The sequence below is a fragment of the Trematomus bernacchii genome, unplaced genomic scaffold (genome assembly GCF_902827165.1).
Source record: "Trematomus bernacchii unplaced genomic scaffold, fTreBer1.1, whole genome shotgun sequence".
Lineage (NCBI taxonomy): Eukaryota > Metazoa > Chordata > Actinopteri > Perciformes > Nototheniidae > Trematomus > Trematomus bernacchii.
Genome location: NW_022987649.1, coordinates 1,303,518 through 1,329,779, shown reverse-complemented (window position 1 = coordinate 1,329,779; position 26,262 = coordinate 1,303,518). Strand labels below are relative to the sequence as shown.

At 42.2% G+C, this 26,262-nt stretch overlaps 1 protein-coding gene across 1 annotated transcript; it reads right to left on the bottom strand.

Annotated features, from left to right (window-relative positions):
• Window positions 1-2,830: 2,830 nt before the first annotated feature.
• On the bottom strand, window positions 2,831-4,295 carry LOC117486337. Its single transcript, XM_034134769.1, has 3 exons — window positions 4,016-4,295; window positions 3,671-3,769; window positions 2,831-3,177 (listed from the first exon to the last, which is right to left on the bottom strand). Exons 1-3 carry the CDS (start codon window positions 4,293-4,295, stop codon window positions 2,831-2,833), a joined length of 726 nt encoding a protein of 241 aa, XP_033990660.1.
• Between the last annotated feature and the right edge of the window lie 21,967 nt (window positions 4,296-26,262).

The window sequence follows — 26,262 nt, the reverse complement described above, 5'->3', positions numbered from 1 at the left end:
CTCACTGATCCAGAGATTCTGTGTCTCACACACCAACATCGCTCCTTATCACCTCTAAAAGCCAGATGCTGTTTTTAAGTCGTTAAAATACATCGTTAAATAGGTGGAGAACTCATGGGAAGAAATTAAGTTAAGATTCTAATCACAGATAGAGGTTGACTTTTGACCTTATGGAACTTTATGGTTTGAACTGTGATTGAACTAGACCAGAAGGGAATCCAGCCAGTCAAGACACTTGGGGGAGGTGATCAGCTTACACAGCTCCTCCTCAGAGAACTCTGATTCGCTTGGGAGAAAAGTGGGAAGGAAGAGATGACCCATCTCCGCCCCAAAAATAGATAGAAATACTGATGTTTTTGAGTGTAAAATGCTTCTGGTCTGTTGAAAGCTGGTGCTAGAAGACGGTAAACCGCATCACAAACCTGGAGTCCATACTTCTCGTTTTCTGAAAGCTGGTCTGTCTACCTGTAAAACCGCATCACAGGCCTGAAGCCCGGAGTGCTCGAGTACTCTGTATAACTTGTATATGTGTTTGGTTTCCTACTAGAAGTAAACTCAGATAATTTGTTATAACTTTGATTCCGGTGTTTTCAATTCCTTTCTGATTTAATAGAGGCCAGCCTCATTCAACGAACGGCGCGGAGAGGGGGGGGCTATTCAGCCACCAGAAAAGTGTTCTACTCCAACAATTTCCACTAAACTAGAGCATGCAATTCCTGAAGAAATTGCTAGTGGGAATGCTTTATGCTGACGCTGAATTGCTATGCTGAAATGTAATGTGTAAGAAGAAAGTGAAGAATTTAGATTGAAATGATACATGAACACTGGGGGCTTGAATGTGTGATGAGAGAAGAAAATAAAGTAAAAAGGCTTGGAAAAGCAGCAGAATATTTGAACTGCAAACTTTTGAACTAACTTGATGGCGAATGATCTGTCGCCATGGCAACGGCATTTGATGACACCCCATAATACGCTTAGATGCGTTGATGGCTGCATCGTTACCAAACCTGTGAAGTTTTGGGCCATTTGGAGCATTTTCACTGAAGTTATGAGAAAACCGTGTTTCATGGCGAGCATTGTGTTGCCATGGCAACGGAATTTGAAGAAATCTCAAAACTGTCCCCTAGATGTCTTCACGGCTGGACTGTTAGCACACATGTGAAGTTTGAGCACTTTTTGAACATTTTCATAGGAGTTAATGTATAGCGACATCGTCTTTTATGGCGAGGGATGCGTTTCCATGGAAACGGCATATGATGACACCCCATAATTGACGTAGAGCTGTTGAGGGCTGGACCGTTAACCATTATCTGAAGTCTGCTGCTCTGAGCATCTCAGTTAGAGTTATGACATCATCGTGTTCCATGACACAGGTGTTTATATTTGAGCTAACAAGGTGTCCAGAGATCAAAGGTTTCCAATAGCCGCGTTCACACCAAGTACTTTCCTGTACTTAGTTCCGGCACTAAGAGCCCCGGCGCTTTTAACCCCAGGGCACTTAGTACAGATCGCGTTCACACCGGAGTACTTTTCCCTGAGGGAAGATTACGCAAATGAGTCGCTGACGTCACTTCTTCTTCTTCTGCTTTGGCTTTACTGGCAGGCCACAAACCACTTCACGGCGAGTACAGTAGGTGGCGGTATGCACCTTAAAGTTGTTTGCAATCCGCTACAAAACAAGAGAAGAAGAAGAAGAAAAACTTCCCGCGTATACTGTCTGTTGTTTACCTTCCGACCTCAGACATGATGGAGATGGAGTCGACTGAAGTTGTGCTGTTTGTGCTCATGTTATACAGCTTTGTAACTTCGTTAATGCGGCCTGAGCCAGAGCCTGAGCCTGAGCCTATTAGGCGTTCGACACAAATCCGGAGCCGCCACACGTCGAATGCTATAATCGCAAAGTTTCTTCAGCATCAAAGGCAGTTCAAAAGCCTTAGGAAAAGGATTGGCCGACGGAAAGCACACATGATTGCCATGTTTCACCGTAGGATGGCTGATGACGATAAGCAAGATACAGGATCTGTTTAATCGCCATGTCGGTTTTCTTTATTGCACTCTCAAGACATAACATTAAATAGAAATATTTTAAATGTAACTAAAGTGTCAGTTGTACATGTCAGTAAACATTGTCAATATAAAATAAAGTGTCAGTTGTACTATATAATAACAGTAATAACAATATAAAATAAACTGTCCCAGGTGTAGGGATAGTCTCAGCAGCAAACCCACCTTAATGATATATATATATATATATCTTCCTGAGACCCACTGCATCCGTCTGCCATAAACACTATGGAAACATACATGTTAGTTGTGGCCCATAGTGGACTCCATGTTGTGTTGTGTGAAATGGGGGGGAATTAAAAGTTTAGGTCAAATAATATTTAAAATGATATAAATTATCATATTTGTGTATGTGCCGCTGCCATTCCCCCACAAGGTTGCAACATTGATGATAAATAAATGACAAATAAAGCTTTGCCAGTTTATAACCGATGAAACATGATGGTATCAGAATAATCACTTACATGTGATGTATAGGATGCTACGTCGGTTTTCTTTATTGCACTCTCAAGACATAACATTAAATAGAACAATTTTAAATGTAAATAAAGTGTCAGTTGTACATGTCAGTAAACATTATATATAAAATAAAGTGATAACAGTAATAACAATATAAAATAAACTGTCCCAGGTGTAGGGATATTCTCAGCAGCATACACACCTTAGTGCAAAGTTGTGTGTCGTGTGTCAGTATTTACAAAAACTATACCAAATAAACTGTCCCAGGTGTAGGCATAGGCTCAGCAGCAGACATTAACAGTGGCAACTAAAGGGAGGAAGACCTGTTGGCTTTCACTAGCTGGGAAAGCACTTCCAGAAACCCATTATTAAATGCAGTTTGTCGCTCATCCTGCTGCTCCTGGCGCCGCTCGCGCTGCGCCAACGCTTCCTCATGGCGCAGCGCCCACACTTCATCCTGGTGCTGCTGGCGCTCCATCTGCTGCTTGAACACTTCTGCCTGGCGCTCCATTGAGGTGAGCATCTTGTCCTCCGTTTCCTGGGCCTTGGTGAACTGCACCATCTGATCTCCACGCAGCGACTCATTCACCACGGCACGCCGGTCCTCCAACGCCTGGACGGTCTCAAAGAAAAGTGCATCCTGTGTCCGCTTTCCTAAGAGGGGAAAATAAGCAAGATACAAGATCAACAACCAGAGACAATACATCATGTATTTTTTAGCTGCCGGGATTATAACAGACAAAGACTCATTCTGAAAACTGCACTGGAACAACTCAACATCAAGGACATGGATTTCAAGTCAATATATGAAAGTAAATCAAGAAATGAAGCAAACAAGCTGATCTTCAAATTCTTCAAAAGCACTGGTCTGAGGACGAGGATTTAATAAAAACATTTAATAAATCAACAGTAGGTGGCGATATATGCTCCAAGTGGAAGCGATTTCTTACCGGAAGTCATGTGACCTCTAGCCCGGATGTTTACAATGTTTGTGAGAGAGTAAAAAGGCGCGAAAATGTGTAAATGCCGGTCTAGGCGAATACGTTTTCACGCTGTTTCATAATTGTACCAAGAAGGAAATAAACATGATTGTGAACATCAGTTCCATGCGTAACGTTCTTTCAAGACAAAGTTACAGTGTGTGTACCTTTGCGTTTGGTTGCTGGTAAGGGAGACGAGCAAGCGCTCTGATCTTCAAGGCAAAGCTCGCTTGTTTCCAATCCCGAGAGTTGATGATTTTCCTCGCCTGAAACACACGATTAGTGCCATCAGTTAGTGAAGCAAATTACAGAAACACTGCACAGTTATTCACAAGTCAAAACGTTTTCATAGCGGCAGAGAATATCTAGCTAGCTAGATGTTATTAGCCAGCTCGGGGCCAGTGTTAGCTAGTTCAGCCTAGCATGGCTAGCTTGATCTACTGAGCAAATAAAAGTACATCTGAGACCATTATTGTGCAGATTAAAACCCCAGTGCATGTAGTTGCTTTTACCTTCGTCGTGGTCGCCCTCTAAATCCGCCGTTGGAGCGGCCTCCAATACCATACTGCCCGAATCAAGGCTCGATGCTGTACCGGAGAATGAAGGTCTGTGGCTTAGCAAAGCATCCAAGCGGTCGTACCATTTACTGGTCTTCCGGTCGTTACCACTTTTATTATTCCAGTCTTTAATTTTGTTGTAGTCCTGCCGGAGTTTCTTTATTTTTAGCCGGCATGCCAAGGCGCTGTGCAAGATTCCCATCTCAAGCAACTTCTTCGAACAACGATCGAACATCTTCGAGTTGGGTACTGGCTTCAGCAGCATTCCCTGGGTCGCGTCCTCGGCGTAGATGTCCAGAAGCGCTGATACCTCCTCATCACTTTATCGCTCCGATGATTTCCTGATGTTTGCCATAACTGCGTTAAAAAACAAACTACTCTGTGCGCTGGGTTTTTGTAGCGAGGAAAAACAATGGCGGCTCTACAAAACATTTTCACAGTTGTACGGGCGTGGTTTGCAATTCGCCCAGCCAATCAGCACTGGGGCACTTTTCACCCACAGGAAAGTACGATCTCTCAGCGGGCTCTAAAAATGGGGGTAAAAGTTCCCGAGATTAAGTACGATTTTTGGTGTGAACCCGACATAAGGGGTACTAACGGAACTAAACGCGAAAAGTACGGTGAAAAGTACTCTGGTGTGAATGCGGCTATTGTTCTGAATGAGAGATAAACCTCTTACATGTGAACGTTTTGTTGAAGAACCGTAACAGATATCGGTGAAATTTCAAAGCGTGAAGCATCTCAAGGACCTTGAGTATTTGAAGTGTGCTTTTTGTGTACTTTCAGGTCAATAATGTGGCCTTTTTGGCAGATTAACGAAAGGTGCTGCTGTGAGGAAATATCAGCCTGAAATTACAATGGGCTTTAATGGAGACATGTTGAAAGTGTTTGTCACTTCATGCCCTCAAGAGGCATTTTGTTTAATTATTTTTGCTTAATTATTTGTCATTTTTTAAGCTACGAGATGTTTTCCTACGTTTGTCATGAAAAATTATGTCTCAGGAATGTAGGGTTTGGGAATTATGGCAGTTTAAAAAAAATATGAAGGCAAATTTCAAGATTTCCTACACTCTAGCTGTGACATCACGCACTCTAGTTAATGTTAAAATCTGAAGAAGGCCTCTTTACCAAGGTCTGAACAATGTTTAATATCTCTAAAAGTAAGAATCAGATTTAAAAGTTGTATTACACGAATAATGTCAGAAAGATGTGTAACATTTTAAAGTTGGAATGAGGTTTCTGAGTGAAAGTATGAATGAACAGTTAGCAGTTGAAGTCGCATGAAGATTGTTCAAGTCTGAAGATTTTCTCCATTGACTTCAATGGTTAAAAATGTGATGAATTATGGGATGTATCTCTGGAATTATGAAAGTTATGAATGAGAAAAGTAATAGCAATCGATTCCCGACTGAGCTGAACGTTTTGATGTTTGAACTGAGTTTCTTCGATGTGGAATGTGGGAGAAGAAGACCGGCAAAATAACGGGCGGAATAAAGATTTTGAAGAACAGATAGTTGGAATGCTGTATCAGCATTCCCACTAAACTAGAGCATGCAATTCCTGAAGAAATTGCTAGTGGGAATGCTTTATGCTGAAAAGCTGACGCTAAACTGCTATGCTGAAATGTAATGTGTAAGAAGAAAGTGAAGAATTTAGATTGAAATGATACATGAACACTGGGGGCTTGAATGTGTGATGAGAGAAGAAAAGAAAGTAAAAAGGCTTGGAAAAGCAGCAGAACAATTTGAACTGCAAACTTTTGAACTAACTTGATGGTGAATGATCTGTCGCCATGCCAACGGGAATGTGGGTGAAGAAGACCGGCAAAATAACGGGCGGAATCAAGATTTTGAATAACATATAGTGGGAATGCTGTATCAGCATTTTTGATTTGATTTGTTTGATTTGATTAGTTTGATAGTAGGAAGACATATTTGAATGATCAGCATGAACAAAAGGAATCCCTTTTGGAGGAATCCCGGAGGAATCTGCGGCCGCGAGCATGGTGTTATTTTTTTATATATTATAATGGGCGCGAGCTGTGTGCTCGAGTCTTCCTGCCTGTCGGCTGAACTCTGCTGCTCCGCGATGAGGGTCTAACTTCAGCAGCTTGAGTAAAAGTAGAAGTACCAGAGTGTAGGAATACACTGTTACAGTAAAAGTCCTGCATTCAAAATGTTACTCAAGTAAAAGTAGAAAAGTATTATCATCTAAATATAGTTAAAGTAGCGACAGTAAAAGTAGTCATTGTGCAGATTGGTCCATTTCAGAATAATATATATGATATGTTTTATAATGATTGATCATGAAAGTGTTCTCAAAGCTGGTAAAGGTGCAGCTAGTTTGAATGACTTTGTATACTGCAGGGTAGCTTGTGAATTTACTCCAGGTGGAACTAAAGTCTGATTTAACACTTGATTATATTTCACATCATTCATCCAGATCTGTGAAGTAACTAAAGGTATTAAATACATGTAGTGGAGTAAAAGTACACCATTTACCTCTGAACTGTAGTGGAGTAGAAGAACAAAGTAGGAAAACATTTACATACTTAAGTAAAGTACAAGTATCTCAAAATTGTAAGTATAGTACTTGTTGAGTTTATGAACTTAGTTAACTGACTGCTACACAATTAAAATAAATGCTTTTATATATTTCTATTAGATCAAATTCATTGTATCATTGTATCATTGTTTTATTAAACGCTGTTATCTTGTGAATAAGCTTCCTGGACTCTTTCCAGCTAATCCTACCTCAGGGCTAAAATACCCTACATATCACTCACAGATTAACAATAAAGTTGACTTTGATTTGACTTTTGATATGGGTCCTATCCTTTAAACACCACACGTTCACCAGGAAAAGCAATGCTGTGAGAAAAGTAATAAAAAAAGGTCATATTGTGGCAAATCAGTTTTTCCGTCTTCTTTCCTAAATAATTCAAATTGATGAAGTCAGGGAGCACTGAGAACATGTTAGCACTGAACCCTCCACAGAACTCAGTGGGAGAACACACTCACCTGACACACACTCACCTGACACACACTCACCTTTATTGTCCCAGATCAGCAGCAGTGATCCCCCTCCCCCCCCCCCCCCCCCCCCAAAATGCCAGGCACTGAACTTCAGGCTGCACCAGTGGAAAGCTATTGGAGGGGGGGTGGAAGTGGACGGGCAGATGTTGGATTCAGTGTGTGTGTGTGTGTGTGTGTGTGTGTGTGTGTGTGTGTGTGTGTGTGTGTGTGTGTGTGTGTGTGTGTGTGTGTGTGTGTGTGTGGGAGATGTTTTGCTCTGTCTCAACTCTCAGAGGAACGTTCACTACTCCCCCCCCCCCCCCCCCCTGCCCCCACTGTCGCTGCTGGCATCACCCGCGGTGACAAAGGCTCTATTGGCACCCTAGGGTGAAGGGTGGTGTGTGTGGAGGGGCTGGGGCTGAAGAGTGTGTGGGGGGGGGGCTACCTCTGTGTGTGCACACACAATGCACAGTGCACAAACTAAAAATAAAAATAAACAGTGGGATGGATGAGGCTTAGACCCCAGAGACCGAGACACACACACACAAAAAACACACACACTAATATTATCCTCTAACAATTTATCATCACTAGTTTTGCCTCTTCCGTAATAACGCTCAGTCTGTGAGTTAAGTGCAGTATTAGCTTTATTTCCCTAACATGCAAAATATTCATTGACTCCATTTAATTTGAGTGTAACATAAATGCTTATTATGCCTCTGAATCACAACTAAATTAAAGCAAGCTAATTATGGTTAACAGGGGGAAAAAGTCAGCTGCATAATTATAATTTTAGGGAGACCCATATTACAAATCACCTACCTCTCAAACTTGTTTTCCCTTAACTCACACTGCAGTCACACACACACAGGTTTTTCTTCAGAATGGTTGATAGCAGAGAAAGAAATATGCGTGTGTGTGTGTGCGCACCTTTTTCATACCAGTGGAGGGCAGAATTACATTTCAAAAATTAGAAGCAGCGATTGTTGATTAGAATGCAGGAGGAAGAGGAGGAGGAGGAGGTGAAGAAAACATCTGAATATGATGGCTCGTTCCTCTTCTTTAACATCTTGTGTTTCTTTACTGGGGATAGACGCTGATGACCGACAGACAGAAATTCTCAAACCGAGCACACGTGAGTTCAAATGTTTTGACCGTTTTTTATTTTGCAGACTTACCTGTAGTAATGGAAGACATATCTTGAGGGATTTTTAACCTCATTTGTGTTTACACTGCTTGGAATAAAATGCCTGCAATCACTTATTTACTGGACGAAGTTCATTCATACATTAAAATATGGGGATCAACATTTAAAATACAGAATGTGACATTTCTTAAACTTCAAGGAAATTAGGTAATTACCACAACATTCATACTTTTCTAATTGAAATCATTTAGCTAACTGTTCAATTAAAAACATTTTTAATACACTCCCTAATATAAAGCCTGGTGGAAAAAAATACTCCTTTAATAATATTACTTATTTACTAAAGTAGTCAAATTGGAATATATTGTTAAAAAAATTACTGCAATTTACCTATGAAACATCAATCACTTTAAATGTAATTTTATTCAAATTACACATTCAACATTTCATTTTAATGGTTTGTGATTTGGCAACTTCCATATTTACTTTTTACAAACTGACACGTCCCCTTGCAATTAAGTTCCCTTAAAGCGTGCCGAGCCTCCATTAGAAATATGGGGGTCATGAGTCTGAGTCCCCCTATTGCCACGGTATTTCATCTGAATTGATTTATAAGAAAAAAATCATTACGGAATGATTTTGTAACCACTGTGATGCTGATATAACTAACGTCATATGTAAAACATAGAGGAGTAGAAACAGACTTGAATAATGGACAGCAGAGCATGTTGGGATGTGCATTAGCATTAGCTCGGGGTGCCGAGAGGCTATGGAACACATTATAAATAAGGTCATGCCTCACGCAGGATCTCCGGTGAGCAGCCTCCTGGTGAATGTGTGATTATCCTAATCCCACAGCTCCGCTACCCGATCGGGGGGGGGGGGGGGGTACGAGAGATTCAGATGGTGATACGCTGCCAAAGAGAGAAGCCGTGTCAAAAGAAAAGCTAAACTTTCACCCTGTCCTCCACACAGCAGACCACTGCAGATGAATCCGGACAGAGAAGAGATCTATCAGTACATTAACTATAAGTAAAGGAAGGGATGTTATTTCAAAATGTTCAAGAGACAAATCTTAAAATCTTTGTGTTAAAGTAATCATATTTATCCTTGTATCACTAACAGTCACTACCCTAAAACCAACATTACAGTTAAGCGTATATTTCAGATTCCCCTTCTTTTTTTTTCACTTACATTTTTATTGACATTTTTATAACCATACAAAACCACATATAGTTCAGTATACAATTGAATTAGAGACCCATTGAAAAAAGAAGAAAGTACAAATAAAAATAATAATAAAAACAAGCAAACAACAACAACAGTGACATGGAAGCTCTCTATCCTATTTTAATGCAACATCATGGTCTGGTTCCAACTCTCAATTTGTGGTGTCGTTCATTTTTCTTTTATATTCAACCTATTTTTCCCATTTGGACTCAGATGTCCCTTCCTGGACCCTCAATATGTGTGTGAATCTTTCCATATCAAATATTTCCTGTACTACTCCCAGCCATTGCTCCTTCGTAGGTGGATCTGCTTTGTACCATGCTCTGGTCATTGTTTTCTTGCTGGCAGCCAGCAGCACCTTAATCAAGTATCTGTCCCCACCCTGTGTGTTTTCCTGTACCAGATTCCCCAAGTATAACACCAGGCCGGTCTTAGGAACCTCATAACCTAATATCCCCTTCAATACTCCCCACACTTCCTCCCAGTATCCCTTCATCTTTTGGCATTTAAAACAAATGTGTGTGTGGTTTGCCCCCACCTCGCCGCATTGCCTCCAACATGCGTTCTGTTCCGGGGCATACCTCCCTTTCATCTTTGGGGTTATGAAGTATTGACCCAGGAGTTGAATGCTGCACTCTACATACATTATACCATTCTTCCTCTGTCATAGCAATCCCGAGCTCTTTCTCCCACTTTTCTTTTATATATAGAGTTGAATTCCCCCTACTCTCCAACAGAGCTTGATATAGAGCTGAAATCACCCTGCCTTTCTTCCCTTCATATGCTTCAATCATGACCTTAATTACCCCATTTTGTTTAGTGGTTTTATCCATTTGTATTTCTTTTATATAATAGTCTCTCACCTGTAAGTATGTCAAATGGTCACCCCTTTCCAGATCTCTTAGATATTGAAAACTCTGCATTTACCCTTTTCCCACCATCCTACATATTGCTGTGATGCCCCCTCGGGCCCATCGCTTAAAACCTGCATCTTCTTTTCCCGGCTGGAATTTATTATCATTTGTTATCCATCTCAAAATCTTTGTCTGTTTTCCTATTTTGTATCTCTTTATTACCGTGTTCCAAGTGTTTAAAGTGCATTTTGTGATTGGGTCTAATACGTTTTCCTGTGTCCTGAATAATTTTTTATCCCCTAGTAGTTTTTGAATCTGGTAGTTTTCCCCATTTGTTTCGATGTCCTTCCATTTAGCTACGTATTCCATATGACACCAGCATGCCACTGTTCTGATTTGTGCTGCATAATAATAATCCTGGAAACTCGGCACTGCCAATCCTCCTCTCCCTTTGGGTAGCTGCAGTGTCGCAAGCCTAATCCTGGGCCTTTCCCCCCCCCCAAATAAACCTTGAAATCCATTTATCCCATTCCTTAAATGGACTTTGTGGAATAGGTATAGGTAGCGATTGGTAGAGGTACAGTAGCCTAGGTAGTATATTCACTTTAACTATTTCAATCCTTGATCTAAGGTCTGTATTGTCCACCTACATAAATCCCTCTTGATATTCTGATTGATCTGCGTATAATTTGCATTGTATAATTTGTCTAACCCTTTTGTGATGTTAGCCCCTAAATATTTAATTGTATCCATGTCCCATCTAATTCTGTATTTCTCTTTGATCTCTGGTGCTGGTGTGTAGTTTAGTGCTAAAATCTGTGTCTTTGTCACGTTTAGTTTGTACCCTGAGTATTGTCCATATTCCTCCAGTAAATCCATCAGTATCGGGAAGCCCACGTCTGGTTGCCCCATGTATGCTATCAAGTCATCCGCAAATAGTCCCAATTTGTGTTCTAAACCTCCTGCCTCAACGCCCTTTATATTCTGGTTCTGCCTAATTGCTTGGGCCAATGGTTCGATGAAGATATCAAAAAGTGTTGAGGAGAGACAGCAGCCCTGTCTAGTCGACCTCTCTAATTTAATCCGATCCGTCAGACTACCGTTCACTTTCACTCTAGCTGTTGGTTCATGATACAATGATTTCAGATTCTCCTTCTAAACACTGCCGGTGTAGATTGTCCCGGTCAGAGCCGTCTCTCCTCCTCACAGCAAACAGACAGGGTGAACAGAAATGCACCAAACATTGAGGTTTCAGCCCCTAAATTGTCTCTTCCCCCCCACCCGCTCAGTCTCTTCCACTTTAACGTGAAGCCTTTTTGGCTATTCAATCTGCATTGGTGACATCACCAGCACCGCAGGGGAGCCTCTCCTCTTACTTCTGATTGGATAATCTGCAAGCAAATAGTAGAGAAACACTCGGTCGCATGGTAATAAATAGAATATGCCAATCAAATTAAGAGTGGCGTGTCAGTTTGGACAGTGAGGAAAGTGATCCGCTGTAGGTGCAGAGCGGCCAGTCCTCCTTCCAGAGGTCAGAGACATTCAGAGACACGTTCAGAGACATGTTCAGAGACATTCAGAGACACGTTCAGAGACACGTTCAGAGACACGTTCAGAGACATTCAGAGACTTTCAGAGACATTCAGAGACACGTTCAGCGACATTCAGAGACACGTTCAGAGACACGTTCAGAGACATTCAGAGACACGTTCAGAGACATTCAGAGACACGTTCAGAGACACGTTCAGAGACAGGTCTGTGAGCAGGAAGCTGTGGAAGGAGCTGTGAGTATTCAAGAGAGCTGACCCCTAAGGTTTGCAAAGAAAACCTGAGGGTCAGAATATTATTAATAAAGAAAGAAATACTCTCACCTAGCCAACAATCACAAATGACACATTTTCCTCTGCATTAAAGGATATTCTTCCCTTCCATGCTTGATTCGTCAGGATTCTTCCCTGAAGGTTTGTGAAAAGCAATTGTAATGAAACAATCCGTGAATATTATATCAATGCCAATATTTCTCAATGTATTTGATGCATCTGTAAAATGTTGCATCCACCTGTCCAATAACATGTTATGCATTCACACCACCTTCCAATTTGGTCTCTGCACCAAAACATGTAATAAAACAAGGTGATTATTTGCAATAAAACGATCATGAGTAACATGGTCATTTCTCATGAAACAGTTGAGCTAAGTGTTTGTATATTTGAGGTTGTATGGTCTGAATACTGTTCTGACCTCAATGTCACACTTGAAGGTGAATTACATGTATTGTTTTATTTTATTTATTATATTTAGAATTACTGCTCAGAGTTATTTAAGACTCAATGAAAAGAGTTTCCATAGTGAACATGGATGCAAGGACACATCAAAAAGGAGCCACATCTCCAAAAAAATCTGCACAAAAATCCTTAAACGGAATACAAATAAATTGGTGTCAGGTGGAATATTGTATTTTGAGGTATCCCTGGATAACAGCTGTGAACTTCAGCATGATCCGGTGTAAGGGAGGTGCAGTTTAAGAGTCTAGCCGCAGGCCTGAAATGAGTATCCTCTCCTCAGCAATAAAGACATTCTCTCACCTCTTCACTTTCATCTCTGCAGCAATTAGATAATGTGATCAGTCTGCTCAGAGAGGAGGGACGACTAGAGACAAGTCGACCCTTCCGTGGACATTGCTTCCTGCAGATCAAAAGCTAGCTGCTGATGAGGAAACAGAGGAGACTCCTCTTTCCTTTCCTCGGAGCGGCCTCCTGCACCTGCCAGGCACTTTGTGTTCTGCTCTTATCTGTCACTGGTGAATGGATGATGCCACGAGGCTTATTTATATGAATATGACAGCATTTCTAAAGACAATGCCATCTGTCAAACAGTAATTGAAGAACTGCCTTCTCAAATAAGAAGAGAATCCCTCCTAACTCCTTTGAAGCGCTTCTTTATGAACCCAGCAGCCAAACAAACACTGATTTTAGATTTTTATGACATCAGCAAAACGAAGTTAATTATTCGGAATAGAGGAGCTTTTTCATTTTCGGTGCTTCTGCCGAGACGTTGATGGCGGCGAGGAGATGATACATGGTGCATCTCTCCGAACGTGATCCTCGCTGGGGACGTATGATGACTAATCTCCAGACTCCGTACGGCGCGGGCTCATTAGGAATGCGTTAAGCTCACCGGTTGGGTTTACTCCTTCAAAGGCAGGGAGGAGGTTGTGTTGCTGCTCCGAGGCACGTGAAAAATAGCAGGAGTGACAGATGAGTTGTGGAACGTGGATGGAAGGAGACAGGCAGCAAAATGGAAAGGGAGGATCTGTAGTCCGGCTATTTTAATGGAGAACAGAGAAATGATTTTTCAGACTGACACTTCAAGTGGGTTTGTTCATTTATCTGAGCTGCTCAGACAAGCAGACATGAATAGGAACATTGGTATGACAGTGGAGCGAGAGAGGAGCAGCGACTCCTCCATTCAACACACACCTGCAGACCTACTGTAATTAAAGAGCATTGTATATCTTTTTTTATACAATATTTCTATTTGTTGCTACTTTGTACTCCGTCCTCTTCACAACAGAGCATTAACAAGTCTAACAAAAATACATTTGTAACCTTCATTGTCTTACTGACTATGACACAGACTTACAAAATAAAGCTAAAACCAAAGGAGCCGCAGACCATGAACTACGAGCTTCGTTAGCTTGTTCGTTAGCCTTTTGAGCTAGCGAACAAGCTAGCGAACAAGCTAGCGAACAAGCTAACGAACAAGCTAACGAACAAGCTAGCGAACAAGCTAACGAACAAGCTAGCGAACAAGCTAACGAACAAGCTAGCGAACAAGCTAACGAAGCTCGTCTTCAAGCATTTCCTGCTCCTTATTTTCTTTGTTTTCTTTTTTCGGTACAAAAAACATCATTTTATAATTGTGTCTATTCAGCTACCAGCAGAAGTGTAAAGTAACTGAGTAAATGTACTCAAATACTGTTCTTAAGTACAGTATAGAGATACTTGTACTTTACGAGTATTTCTATTTGTTGCGACTTTGTACTTCTACTCCACTACAGTTCAGAGGTACATGGTGTACTTTTCCTCCACTACATGTATTTAATACCTTTAGTTACTTTACAGATCTGGATGAATGATGTGAAATATAATCAAGTGTTAAATCAGACTTTAGTTCCACCTGGAGTAAATTCACAAGCTACCCTGCAGTATACAAAGTCATTCAAACTAGCTGCACCTTTACCAGCTTTGAGAACACTTTCATGATCAATCATTATAAAACATATCATATCTATTATTCTGAAATGGACCAATCTGCACAACGACTACTTTTACTGTCGCTACTTTCACTATATTTTGATGATAATACTTTTCTACTTTTACTTGAGGAACATTTTGAATGCAGGACTTTTACTGTAATAGAGTATTCCTACACTCTGGTACTTCTACTTTTACTCAAGTACCAGATCTGAGTACTTCTACTTTTACTCAAGTACAAGATCTGAGTACTTCTACTTTTACTCAAGTACTAGACCTGAGTACTTCTTTCTGAAGACCTCTGTTCTTCATTACAATCATTAAGCACAGCCACAAGATATATGACATAATGTTTCACTGAGAGAAGAGATACGTCTAGTGTCTTCAGACGGACCCAGGTGGAACAAGTCACACTGTACAGAGCAGTACAGCTGGAGCACACTGGACCTGAGAACAGAGACAATCTGACACTCTGTGGCCTGCTTCAAGGAGCCGGCTGCTTCAAACAAGAGGAGGAGGGGACGAGGAGAAGAGGAGGGGAGGAGGGGAGGAGAGGAGGGGAGGGGAGGAGAAGAGGAGGAGAGGAGGAGAAGAGGAGAGGAGGAGGGGAGGAGGAGAGGAGGAGAGGAGAAGAGGAGGAGAGGAGAAGAGGAGAAGAGAGGAGGAGAGGCAGGAGAGAGGAGGAGGAGGAAGAGGAGGAGGAGAGGAGGAGAGGAGGGGAGGAGAAGAGGAGGAGAGGAGAAGAGGAGGAGAGGAGAGAGAGGAGAGAGGAGGAGAGGAGGAGGAGAGGAGACGAGGAGGAGAGGGGAAGAGGAGGAGAGGAGGAGAGGAGAAGAGGAGGAGAGGAGGAGAGGGGAAGAGGGGAAGAGGAGAAGAGGAGAAGAGGAGGAGAGGAGGGAGGAGGGGAGGAGGAGAGGAGGAGAGGAGAGGAGGAGAGGAGAAGAGGAGGAGAGGAGGAGAAGAGGAGGAGAGGAGAAGAGGAGGAGGGGAGGAGAAGAGGAACGAGGAGGAGACAAGGAGACGAGGAGGAGAGGAGGAGAGGAGGAGAGGAGAGGAGGAGGGGAGGAGGAGAGGAGGAGAGGAGACGAGGAGGAGAGGAGACGAGGAGGAGAAGAGGAGGAGAGGAGAGGAGGAGAGGAGGAGAGGTGGAGAGGAGGAGAGGAGGAGGAGGAGGGGAGGAGAAGAGGAGGAGAGGAGGCGTGTGAACCCGGTTCTGCCGACCTTTCACCCACCAGCTGATTCAGACCTTGTGCTATCATAGTGGGGGCTGCAGCACTTAGAGCGCCTCTTATCTGATGGCAAAAGATAGATAGAGGAAGGGGTTGGGGGGGGGGGGAAGGTAGAGCAGAGCCCACGATGTGGCAAAACTTCCTCCTTTGTTTACTGGGAGGTAATTGGGACACTAAGCCCGCCAGGCAAAGCCACCCGAGCCCCGTACCCCCCCCCCCCTCTGTGGCAGATGTGACACGTCATGGCCGCCGCCGCCCCCTGTCCCCCCCCCCCACCCCCCCCGTGGCTTCCTCTCTCATGATTTCCTGTTTCCTGTGCGGCCCCCTGCCTCGCCCACCCACCCACCGGTGCCCGTGGCCTGGCAGCGTCGGGGGCGGGGCCACCGGGGGGGGGTGGGGTGGGTGAAGCGAGCAGGAAGAGGCTGACAGGAAGGATGGCAAGCTGCCCCCCCCCAACGTCATCCCCTCCTCTTCCTCACCTCAGCTGCAGTCAGGCAGAGAAGTGTTTCCGTCTCTCACTTTCTTTCAGTGTGTCTACAACTTTACTCCACATTGGAACGGTTGCCGAGTGATGCTACAAACTGAAAGAACAAAACTAAATATAGTCTTTAACTTTATTAAATTCAGAAAGGACGACGGTGGAAAAAGAGTCCCAAAAGTTCCATTAGGGGGAATTGCTTAAATGACTGTTTAAGATAAGTATCGATTTTCATTAAGATGAATTCATGAAGCATTTCAAAGCATTTCATATGCACAGTAACAAACAAAGGCAGCAGCAGATGTGGGATGTTGTGGTGTACATGAATCCTCCTGTAGCTACCTATGGAAGAATGCTTCAACACTTTATTTGTTCCACAATGTCATGATCTGTATCCTCATTCTCTGACCCAGCTGTGTGACGCTCCGGAGGGAAAGGTGAGGACACTATGGCGCATAAAGTCACACACAGAAATATAAAAACACACGGAACAGTCCACTCAACTGCTCTGTCTGTATACGTTTGTGTGTGTATGTGTGTGTGTGGTGGATGTGTGTGTGTGTGTGTGTGTGTGTGTGTGTGTGTGTGTGTGTGTGTGTGTGTGTGTGTGTGTGTGTGTGTGTGTGTGTGGATGTATGTGTGTGTGTGTGGATGTATGTGTGTGTGTGTGTGTGTGTGTGTGTGGATGTATGTGTGTGTGGATGTATGTGTGTGTGTGTGTGTGTGTGTGGATGTATGTGTGTGTGGATGTGTGGATGTGTGTGTGTGGATGTGTGTGTGTGTGTGTGTGTGTGTGTGTGTGTGTGTGTGTGTGTGTGTGTGTGTGTGTGTGTGTGTGTGTGTGTGTGTGTGTGTGTGTGTGTGTGTGTGGATGGGTGGGTTGTGGGCTGCTCCACCCAATTAACATTGCTGTAAACAAGGCCAACAAAGGCCAGATTTCAATAAGAGTGTGTGTGAGTCAAGGAAGTCACCAATTATTCACACACACACACACACACACACACACACACACACACACACACACACACACACACACACACACACACACATACTGACAATCCCAGCAGCATTACATTATTTATCAAGTGTGGGCTTTCCTTAAAATAAATGTCTTTGTCTTCAGACGATGCCTTCACTTATCATATGTGAATAATGAGAGGAGTAAATAAAGCTGGAAGAAACTTCAAAAGCAAAGACTAAGAAAAAAGGAAAGAAAACAAGAGAATAGTTTTCAAAAAATAATTTATACTTTTTGGGAAGAAAATCATTCCATCATTTACCAACGGGAGATATCATCTTTACAAGGTCTTTAAGGTCATTTACATGTGTACACAAGTCATGAAGACAAACAAAAACACAGCCCTCTCTCTCTCACACACACACACACACACACACACACACACACACACACACACACACACACACACACACACACACACACACACACACACACACACACACACACACACACACACACACACACACACACACACACACACACACACACACACACACACACACACACACACACACAGCTTTATGGCTCTCTTCTTCAGTTATGTCTGCAGCTGATTGATTTAATTAGTTTAACACACACTAATTAATGCCAGATATTAACAGCTCTAAATATATCTCAACACATCTTGAGAGCACCATTATCTTCCAGCCCCCTAAAATAAATACCACATATTACGAGCGTGCTAAAGAAGAAAAGCACAATATTCCTTCATATACTTGAAAGCACATTAAATATGTATCATTTATAGCAACACTTCTGAGGAAAATACAATATTTACATTGCATGTAACGGGATCTGATTTGAGTATATGGATATTGTTTTTGAATTCGTCCAATTCGACAACAACAAAAAATCCACACTGATCACAGCAGAAGAAACTGAATGTAGATTATAAGATCAGAAACATAATTAGATTTATTTCACTTATGTGACGAGTTATTAATTAAATGTACTAGTACATGTCTGCCCTCTTTTCTTGATCAGTTATTTGTAACAGTGGGACATTCCCTATCAGTTATAGGGAATGTATTTGAGCCAGTATTCCTCCTGCTGTTGTCGTTGCACAGTGCCGGCGTTCTCTCTCTCGATGGCAGCAGACTGCAGGTCCGTCGCCGTGCAGATCCACTCAGAACACCGCCTCACATCCAGCTCTCATGCTTCCTCACTTCTTCTTCTTTCCTTCTTTCCGTATTTGATGTTGCACAGCATCTTCCTAATTGATGCTATCTTCCCAAATCATAGGCATGCACAGTCAATTGTTAATGCAAAAATATAAAAAGTAACAAACAGCCGCGATCTTTGTCTGAGGCAAAATAAAATCCAATTCAGCAGAGAGCGTGGAATCAGGAGCGCTGTCTGTCACACTGCTTTGTGGAGATTTTTTTCTTCAAAGTAAAACACAAATAAGAGAACATGCACTTAGGAACTTAACCTCCTTTCCTGACTCCCCCCCATCTTTGCCCAAAAAATCAGAGAGAATTCATCCGTCCGCGCTGTGTGAGGATAAGCACCGTGGTTAAGGTTTTGCTGATTTTCATGTAATGACTGGCAGCCGTAACACCTGGCACTGTGAAATCTAGAAATTAGCACACTCCGGGGAAACAAATTGCTTTGTTGATGCAGAACGTTATAGAGAGGGGAAAAAACAACATCAGTGCGACATGAGCATGTTTTAGTCTTCATAACTTTTTGAGTCAAACTGAAATAGCATACCACTCTTGATGTGTTCTATAGGCAGGGAACCTTTGATGCTGACCAATATACTATCTCTTTGTTCCAAATCTTACAAACCAGTGTTTATGAATCATACAAAGAAATATCATTGTAATTGCTTAGACCCTGCAATCAATTTCCTCCTGGTGTTAATCTCTGTAGAATAATTGGATTGATCCTATTATATATTTTCGACTGGAAGAATGTCTCTATTTCAGGAAACAGACCCTGCAGAGGAGGGATCGTTGATTTGAGAAACCATGTATCTGAAAAATATCCACTACATATTTTCAATGCAAATATTTTACGTTTAATGAGATTTTACAAAGAGTTACAAAGCCATTTAATATATTCATATTTAGTGTTTTCTGAAATTCTTCTACTTATGTAGAAGGTAGGTATCGTTGGCACTGTATCCACATGTTAATGCAAACTATTTGTTCTCCTTTGTGTCTTGGCCTAAAGTCATAATGTTGTAGATCGAGCTACACAACAAGATATGCTCAAAACAGCTACACTACAATAGTATATTCCTAAAGCATATTAATGAATTATTTACAAATATTTCTACACAATGATTAGGCCTATTTATTTTTTCTTTGATTGTATCTGTCAATATAACATACTTTTACCGCTGCTGATTTTTTGACTAGTATACTAAACTATCAGGCTTACGAATAAACGTAAATGGTTGGTGTGGTCAAACAGAAGCCTTCTTCACTGCCTGTTCACAAAGAGTCAGATGATGTCACTGACATGTCTGATGTCTATCTGCACCTTCCCCTAAAAAGATTCTGTCTGTAAATCCACACGTATTTGGCCCTCCCCTCAGTGGGGCCCATGCAGGGGGCTGCTCTTCCACAGAGTCTCCCCTCGGAGCGGGGCCTCGTCGGCGGATAGAGATCTCTCCGCTGAGGCCTCTTCTTATCCTGTCAATCAGCCACCGCCTCCCGCCTCCCGCCTCCCCGGCTCTGCGCGGGCTGAGCAGCTTGTCGGAGATGCAGGGTGATGATGAGAACTCTTCGCAGCCTAGCAGGGTTTCCTCCTCATCAAGCTCAGAACAAAGGGGGGCCCGGTCCGCTCGGCTGCTCTAAATACAGCCTGCAACATGCCCCAGCCAACTGCTAACACTCTGCTCTTATATGCAGACGTGGAAATACAAGTGTACACGCTGGAGTCAGTAAATCAGAGCGATGCTGTTGGACTTCAGCAGACACAGGAAGGAGAGAGGAAGTGCTGTGAACTACTGCAAGTCACATTTTGGAGTATCTAGTGTGTTTACGCAGATAAAATAAGTCATACTCAAAGATGTCTAAAAATCTGATTATCACTATTGTTCCACAAAACATTTTGGAGCTGTCACAATGGGAACAATAGACCAACTGGAAAAGCTCAGAAAAAAGGGTTAAACCAAATGTTTACTTTGCTCACATTTCCATTCAACAGGGTTTAGTGTGCACAGTTTACTATACGGATTCTTGCACAGTGCCACGTACTGCTTTACAGGACAGCAAATGATTGCAAAGACAAAACATGGACCTGCAATTGAACTTCAGAAAGAGAAAGAAAATGTTTTCTACTATCAACTAATGCGTTTTCTCCTTTCACAGAACATCAGTCAAACTTTGTTTTGAACTTGATTTGTCTGACGCAGACTGCTGAGGCCTCATATGATCTGTATGAGGCCTTGTTGTTGTTGTTGTTGTTGTTGTTGTTGTTGTTGTTGTTGTTGTGGGTTTAGCTGTGAACCCACAACAATGACTGTTGATTTTGACCCCCATCTTTCAGTGTAGCTGGTGCAAATATCAAAATGAGAACCCCCACCAACAATATATGTCCATACAGGTATGTGAGTCTGTGCTGAGGTAGACCTGAGGAAGTGTTGGTTTGATAATACACAATGTGAAAAAGAGTTGACATTTTCTTCTTAAGATTATTTCTGAGATTGCAAATTATCAAACAATCACGTTGTGAAAAATTGAAAACGTGCACCAAAGGCTCGATCAGGATTATAAAAGAACAGCAACCTCGACAACGACATCACAAACCAGATCCACTCCTTCTGTGCTTACCTTTCACAGGGAAACTGTTCACTCAACAACACTGTTACAACAGCTCTGCCCGTCAACAGGGTCCTGTCTTTGAAATGAATCTCCTCAAACCTTGTACTGAAGTGTGCAGCTGTCAGACATGTGTCACACACAGTGTGTAACGGCCTTTCCTGTGGTCTGCTCTTAAACTGACAGAGAACATACAGGCAGGAGCTTATTAACAAGACAGATTTAATCATATCACAAATTCAAGCTTCAGTTTGTTCATTGTTCATAACAATTTACTAGGTTACAATTTACCCACCGTAAAAGTCTTACATTAAAGTCCAACAGGGAAGTGTTGGTGACGCTGGCACACCCAATCAGCATCTAAGTCTGTTTTTGAAACTGTAAGCATTTGCAAGAAGGCCAGAACTAGAAACACAAGGAGCAGGTACCGGCGTGTTCTTTGTATGTATTCTTTTAAACAGACTTTAATACAATATACACCTTTTTCTGCAAAACAAACTGATCTTATCATGTTGTACAGATGCCAACTAAACTAAGTGAAGACATTAGTTGTGTCTGTGTGTTCTGACTGATATAAATAAAGTAATCACTCTCCTTCTAGCTCTAGTTTGGTCTCCACCTACTCCTGAGAAAAACAGCTGAACTTTTGATCTGCTTGATTCTCAAAGTTGTTGTCATTTTGCCCAATGTACTGAAAACTGCTTCCTGCTGGAAACCAGGTCAACAACATGGTGAGACTGAACTAAAATCCAAAATTCCAAAACGAGAAGCTAACTGAGGCTACAATGCTCCACAGAACTGTTGATGATAATTATTCACTGTCTTTTACTTTTATGTTAAGTATGTTGAATTGTTGGAGGAGCCTGAGCATCAAGACTACTCTTTAGCTATTGTGCATATGACAAAGTTCCTGTGAATCCACAATAAATGTTATCCTTTGATGAGTTGTTAATGATGCTTACAGACAAATATTGAATACAGCAGCTTTAATATTACAGGGAAACAAAAGAGGCTTTTTCATATGCTTTATTTTTTTTCCTTTTACAAACAACCAAACATTTGAACCCAACACACAAACTGTTTTCCTGTCACCACACCACGTCATGCGAGAGGCGGAAAAAAAGCAAAGCAACAACAACATGTTGGAGTCCATCAGCTGCTCCTGTCTGAGCTGAGCTAACGTGAGAGGGCAGAGCTGAACGCTGGACCAACTTTGGACATTACATCTGTTAAACTGTCAAAAACATTTACACACACACACACACACACACACACACACACACACACACACACACACACACACACACACACACACACACACACACACACACACACACACACACACACACACACACACACACACACACACACACACACACACACCTCCCTCTCCCCTCCAGCATCTTAATTGCTGCCTCTCCTAGTTGCAGGCCTGTCTGTTTCACCCTGGGCCGTGGGGTGGGGGGGTTGGGGGATCTGGTACAGGCTTCACCTCTTCCTCCTCTCTTGTCTCTGTGTTTTCAATGTCTCTCTCTCTCTCTCCGGGGCAGCATGTCACCTCTGCTCACGTCTGTCCGCCGAGCTCCATAGGAAAGAGAGATCAAGTGTCGCACGCTAAACGGACATCTATGCTAATGTGGATACAAATATAAGTCTTAACAGTGCCGGGTACACACACACACACACGTCACATTGAGTGTGTGGATCATCTCCATCAGAGCTGCACGCTGCAGGGCTCCTTTCCATCTATTCACATCCATTTACATGAAACCCATAAACAGGTCGCTGGATGACTCCTGTTTCTGCTGTTAGTTCAGGAAGAAAAGCTTTAGAGGCTAATTACATGACATCTTTACAAGTGGAAACAAACCCACTGTCACACACTCTTAACATGGATATGGACATTCCGATTCACTGGTTTTCTTCCTTTGGCTTTCATGGTTTTATTTTTCTAAATAAATACAATGCACACTAATTCTGTTCAATATGAAACTTTACTCTTTCGAGCCTTCAATAGCTTCTGGTAGCTTACGTTTATGGAGTTTAGGTAGATATTGGAATAAAATGTATATTACTGAGTTGGTTAGCTGACTTTATGACTGTTCTATACTGGTTTTCAAACTTTTCCCAGCACACATTTGGACTTGTCATAGCAGAAAATGCATAGATGTTTGTCATTACATTATCTGTTCTATACAAGTGTCTCAGTTAGCCATGACAGTGTTACAGAAAACACACTGGCAGGTCCCTGAAAATTCACAAAACTAAAGGGAATGCAACACTTAAAATGATATATTACACGTGTTTTTTTTCTCTTCACTACGTATGACACTTAAGTCTTGATTCTCCTTAGATTAGATACTTCAGGGTTTTTGCGCAGAAACCCTTAAACTGTTCCAGTGAATGTTGTGTTTCTCGTCTATTACCCGTCATTCTCGTCAGGAAGAACATTAATAATATATATATCCTTAAAGGGGCCCTATTATGTGCCGATAAAGACTCCTCTCCTGCTGATGTTCAGGTGTATATCAGTATGTAGTGTGTGGTCTAACTTTAAAGAGTCCTCTCCTGCTGATGTTCAGGTGTATATCAGTATGTAGTGTCTCTACTTTAAAGAGTCCTCTCCTGCTGATGTTCAGGTTGTATATCAGTATGTAGTGTCTCTACTTTAAAGAGTCCTCTCCTGCTGATGTCAGGTGCATAACATTATGTGCGTCTCTACTTTAAAGAGTCCTCTCCTGCTGATGTTCAGGTGATATCAGTATGTAGTGTCTCTACTTTAAGGTACTCTCATGCTGATGTCAGGTGATTATATCCGTTATGTGTTGTCTCTACTTTAAGAGTCCTCTCCTGCTGATGTTCAGGTGTATATCAGTATGTAGTGTCTCTACTTTAAAAGAGTCCTCTCCTGCTGATGTGCAGGTGTATATCAGTATGTAGTGTCTCTACTTTAAAGAGTCCTCTCCTGCTGATGTTCAGGTGTATATCAGTTATGTAGTGTCTCCTACTTTAAAGAGTCCTCTCCTGCTGATGTTCAGGGTTGTATATCAGTATGTAGTGTCTCTACTTTAAAGAGTCCTCTCCTGCTGATGTTCAGGTGTATATCAGTATGTAGTGTCTCTACTTTAAAGAGTCCTCTCCTGCTGATGTTCAGGTGTATATCAGTATGTAGTGTCTCTACTTTAAAGAGTCCTCTCCTGCTGATGTTCAGGTGTATATCAGTATGTAGTGTCTCTACTTTAAAGAGTCCTCTCCTGCTGATGTTCAGGTGTATATCAGTATGTAGTGTCTCTACTTTAAAGAGTCCTCTCCTGTGATGTTCAGTGTATACAGTATATCCAGTATGTAGTGTCTCTACTTTAAAGAGTCCTCTCCTGCTGATGTTCAGGTGTATATCAGTATGTAGTGTCTCTACTTTAAAGAGTCCTCTCCTGCTGATGTTCAGGTGTATATCAGTATGTAGTGTCTCTACTTAAAGAGTCCTCTCCTGCTGATGTGCAGGTGTATATCAGTATGTAGTGTCTCTACTTTAAAGAGTCCTCTCCTGCTGATGTTCAGGTGTATATCAGTACTGTAGTGTCTCTACTTTAAGAAGAGTCCTCTCCTGCTGATGTTCAGGTGTATATCAGTATGTAGTGTCTCTACTTTAAAGAGTCCTCTCACTGCTGATGTTCAGGTGTATATCAGTATGTAGTGTCTCTACTTTAAAGAGTCCTCTCCTGCTGATGTTCAGGTGTATATCAGTATGTAGTGTCTCTACTTTAAAGAGTCCTCTCCTGTGCTGATGTCAGGTGTATATCAGTATGTAGTTGTCTCTACTTTAAAGAGTCCTCTCCTGCTGATGTTCAGGTGTATATCAGTATGTAGTGTCTCTACTTTAAAGAGTCCTCTCCTGCTGATGTTCAGGTGTATATCAGTATGTAGTGTCTCTACATGTCTCCATGCTTTAATGTTCAAAAAGCTCTTTATTGTTCTCATACTGCCTGTGCTGCAGCACCTCTTTTCACCCTCTGTCTGAAACCAGAGCCCAGTCTGCTCTGATTGGCTTTCTGGCCGGCTCTGTTGTGATTGGTCAACCACCTAGATATGTCTCGCTCCTTAGCCTCACGTACAATGTGTTGGAGTGGTAGCCAATAGAAGTGTTCCATTATGATGTCACTATATTCCGAAGTAAATAAAGGAGTCCAATGGAGGCGTTTCAGGTGGAGAGGGGGAACACAGGGATTTTAGCCTAGGCAGACCCTTTAAGGCCCTGACACCAAAGAACACGTCGCGATGGACCCGACTGTTGTGTCGCCTCACGTCTCCTACGTCTTGGCCAAAAAGTCACACTGGAACACACCGCAAAGACTTCAGCCGACGGCCAAGTAGCACGTACGAACTGCGCATGCGTGAGTGGCAATAACTCTCCTTACCAGCAGGCGGCGGTAGTGTGTATTCGTCATTCAAAAGAGGCAACAGGAAGACAGACTGCGTGATACAAACTTCAGCTCCCTGAAGCAGAAAGAAACTATTTAAGCATTGTGGCTGGCAACCTTAAAGTACTGCTGCTACCACATTCAATGCATCAGTAATTATAATCCAAGATTATATTAATATATACAACATCATAACACTGAATCTTCTGACTTTTATTGTAGTATAGCCAATTTTATCCTCATTCTAATGTTGTGTTATCTAATGGCTGTAGAATGAAGGTACGAAATAAAGTTTTGTATTTTGCAGTAGCGGTAAAAAGTGGTTTATTATCAAAAAAATGTTTGTATACATTGCTACAAATTAGTGAACTGTCTGTCAGAAGTTTCATTCTCCAGGGTCCTGTCCGTTAAATACTTGAAGAAGCTATTGTCCACCTCATGCAGGAAGTGTGGCAGCAAATTACGTGGCAACTGAGTTGGTCTTCGGTTTCTTCATTCCAGATCGCCATGATGTAAAATAAATTCTTACGTCCAGGTGAGATGAAAATGAAAGATAATAGCCGTCTGTGTGTGCCTAATCGTTTGTTTGCGTACCTCACTTCCGTTTCACTTCTCATGCACTGATTCGCTAAGCTGAACAGCCAATCAGAGTGATTTATTTTGCCGACAGCCGCCACTGCCGATTCAACAAGGTGAATCGGCAGCGGAAGGTGTCGGCACTGCCGAAAAGACACGACGGTGCCGGACACACCCAATCTGAGCAGGGCGACAGGACGCTCATCGAC

Excerpts from the sequence above, each read along its gene's own strand:
- LOC117486337 (XM_034134769.1), bottom strand. The coding sequence starts at position 4,295 with ATGTTCGATCGTTGTTCGAAGAAGTTGCTTGAGATGGGAATCTTGCAC. Across the intron at positions 3,770-4,015 it reads AGAGGGCGACCACGACGAAG|GCGAGGAAAATCATCAACTC; the intron begins GTAAAAGCAACT and ends CGTGTGTTTCAG. Across the intron at positions 3,178-3,670 it reads ACCAGCAACCAAACGCAAAG|GAAAGCGGACACAGGATGCA; the intron begins GTACACACACTG and ends TTCCCCTCTTAG.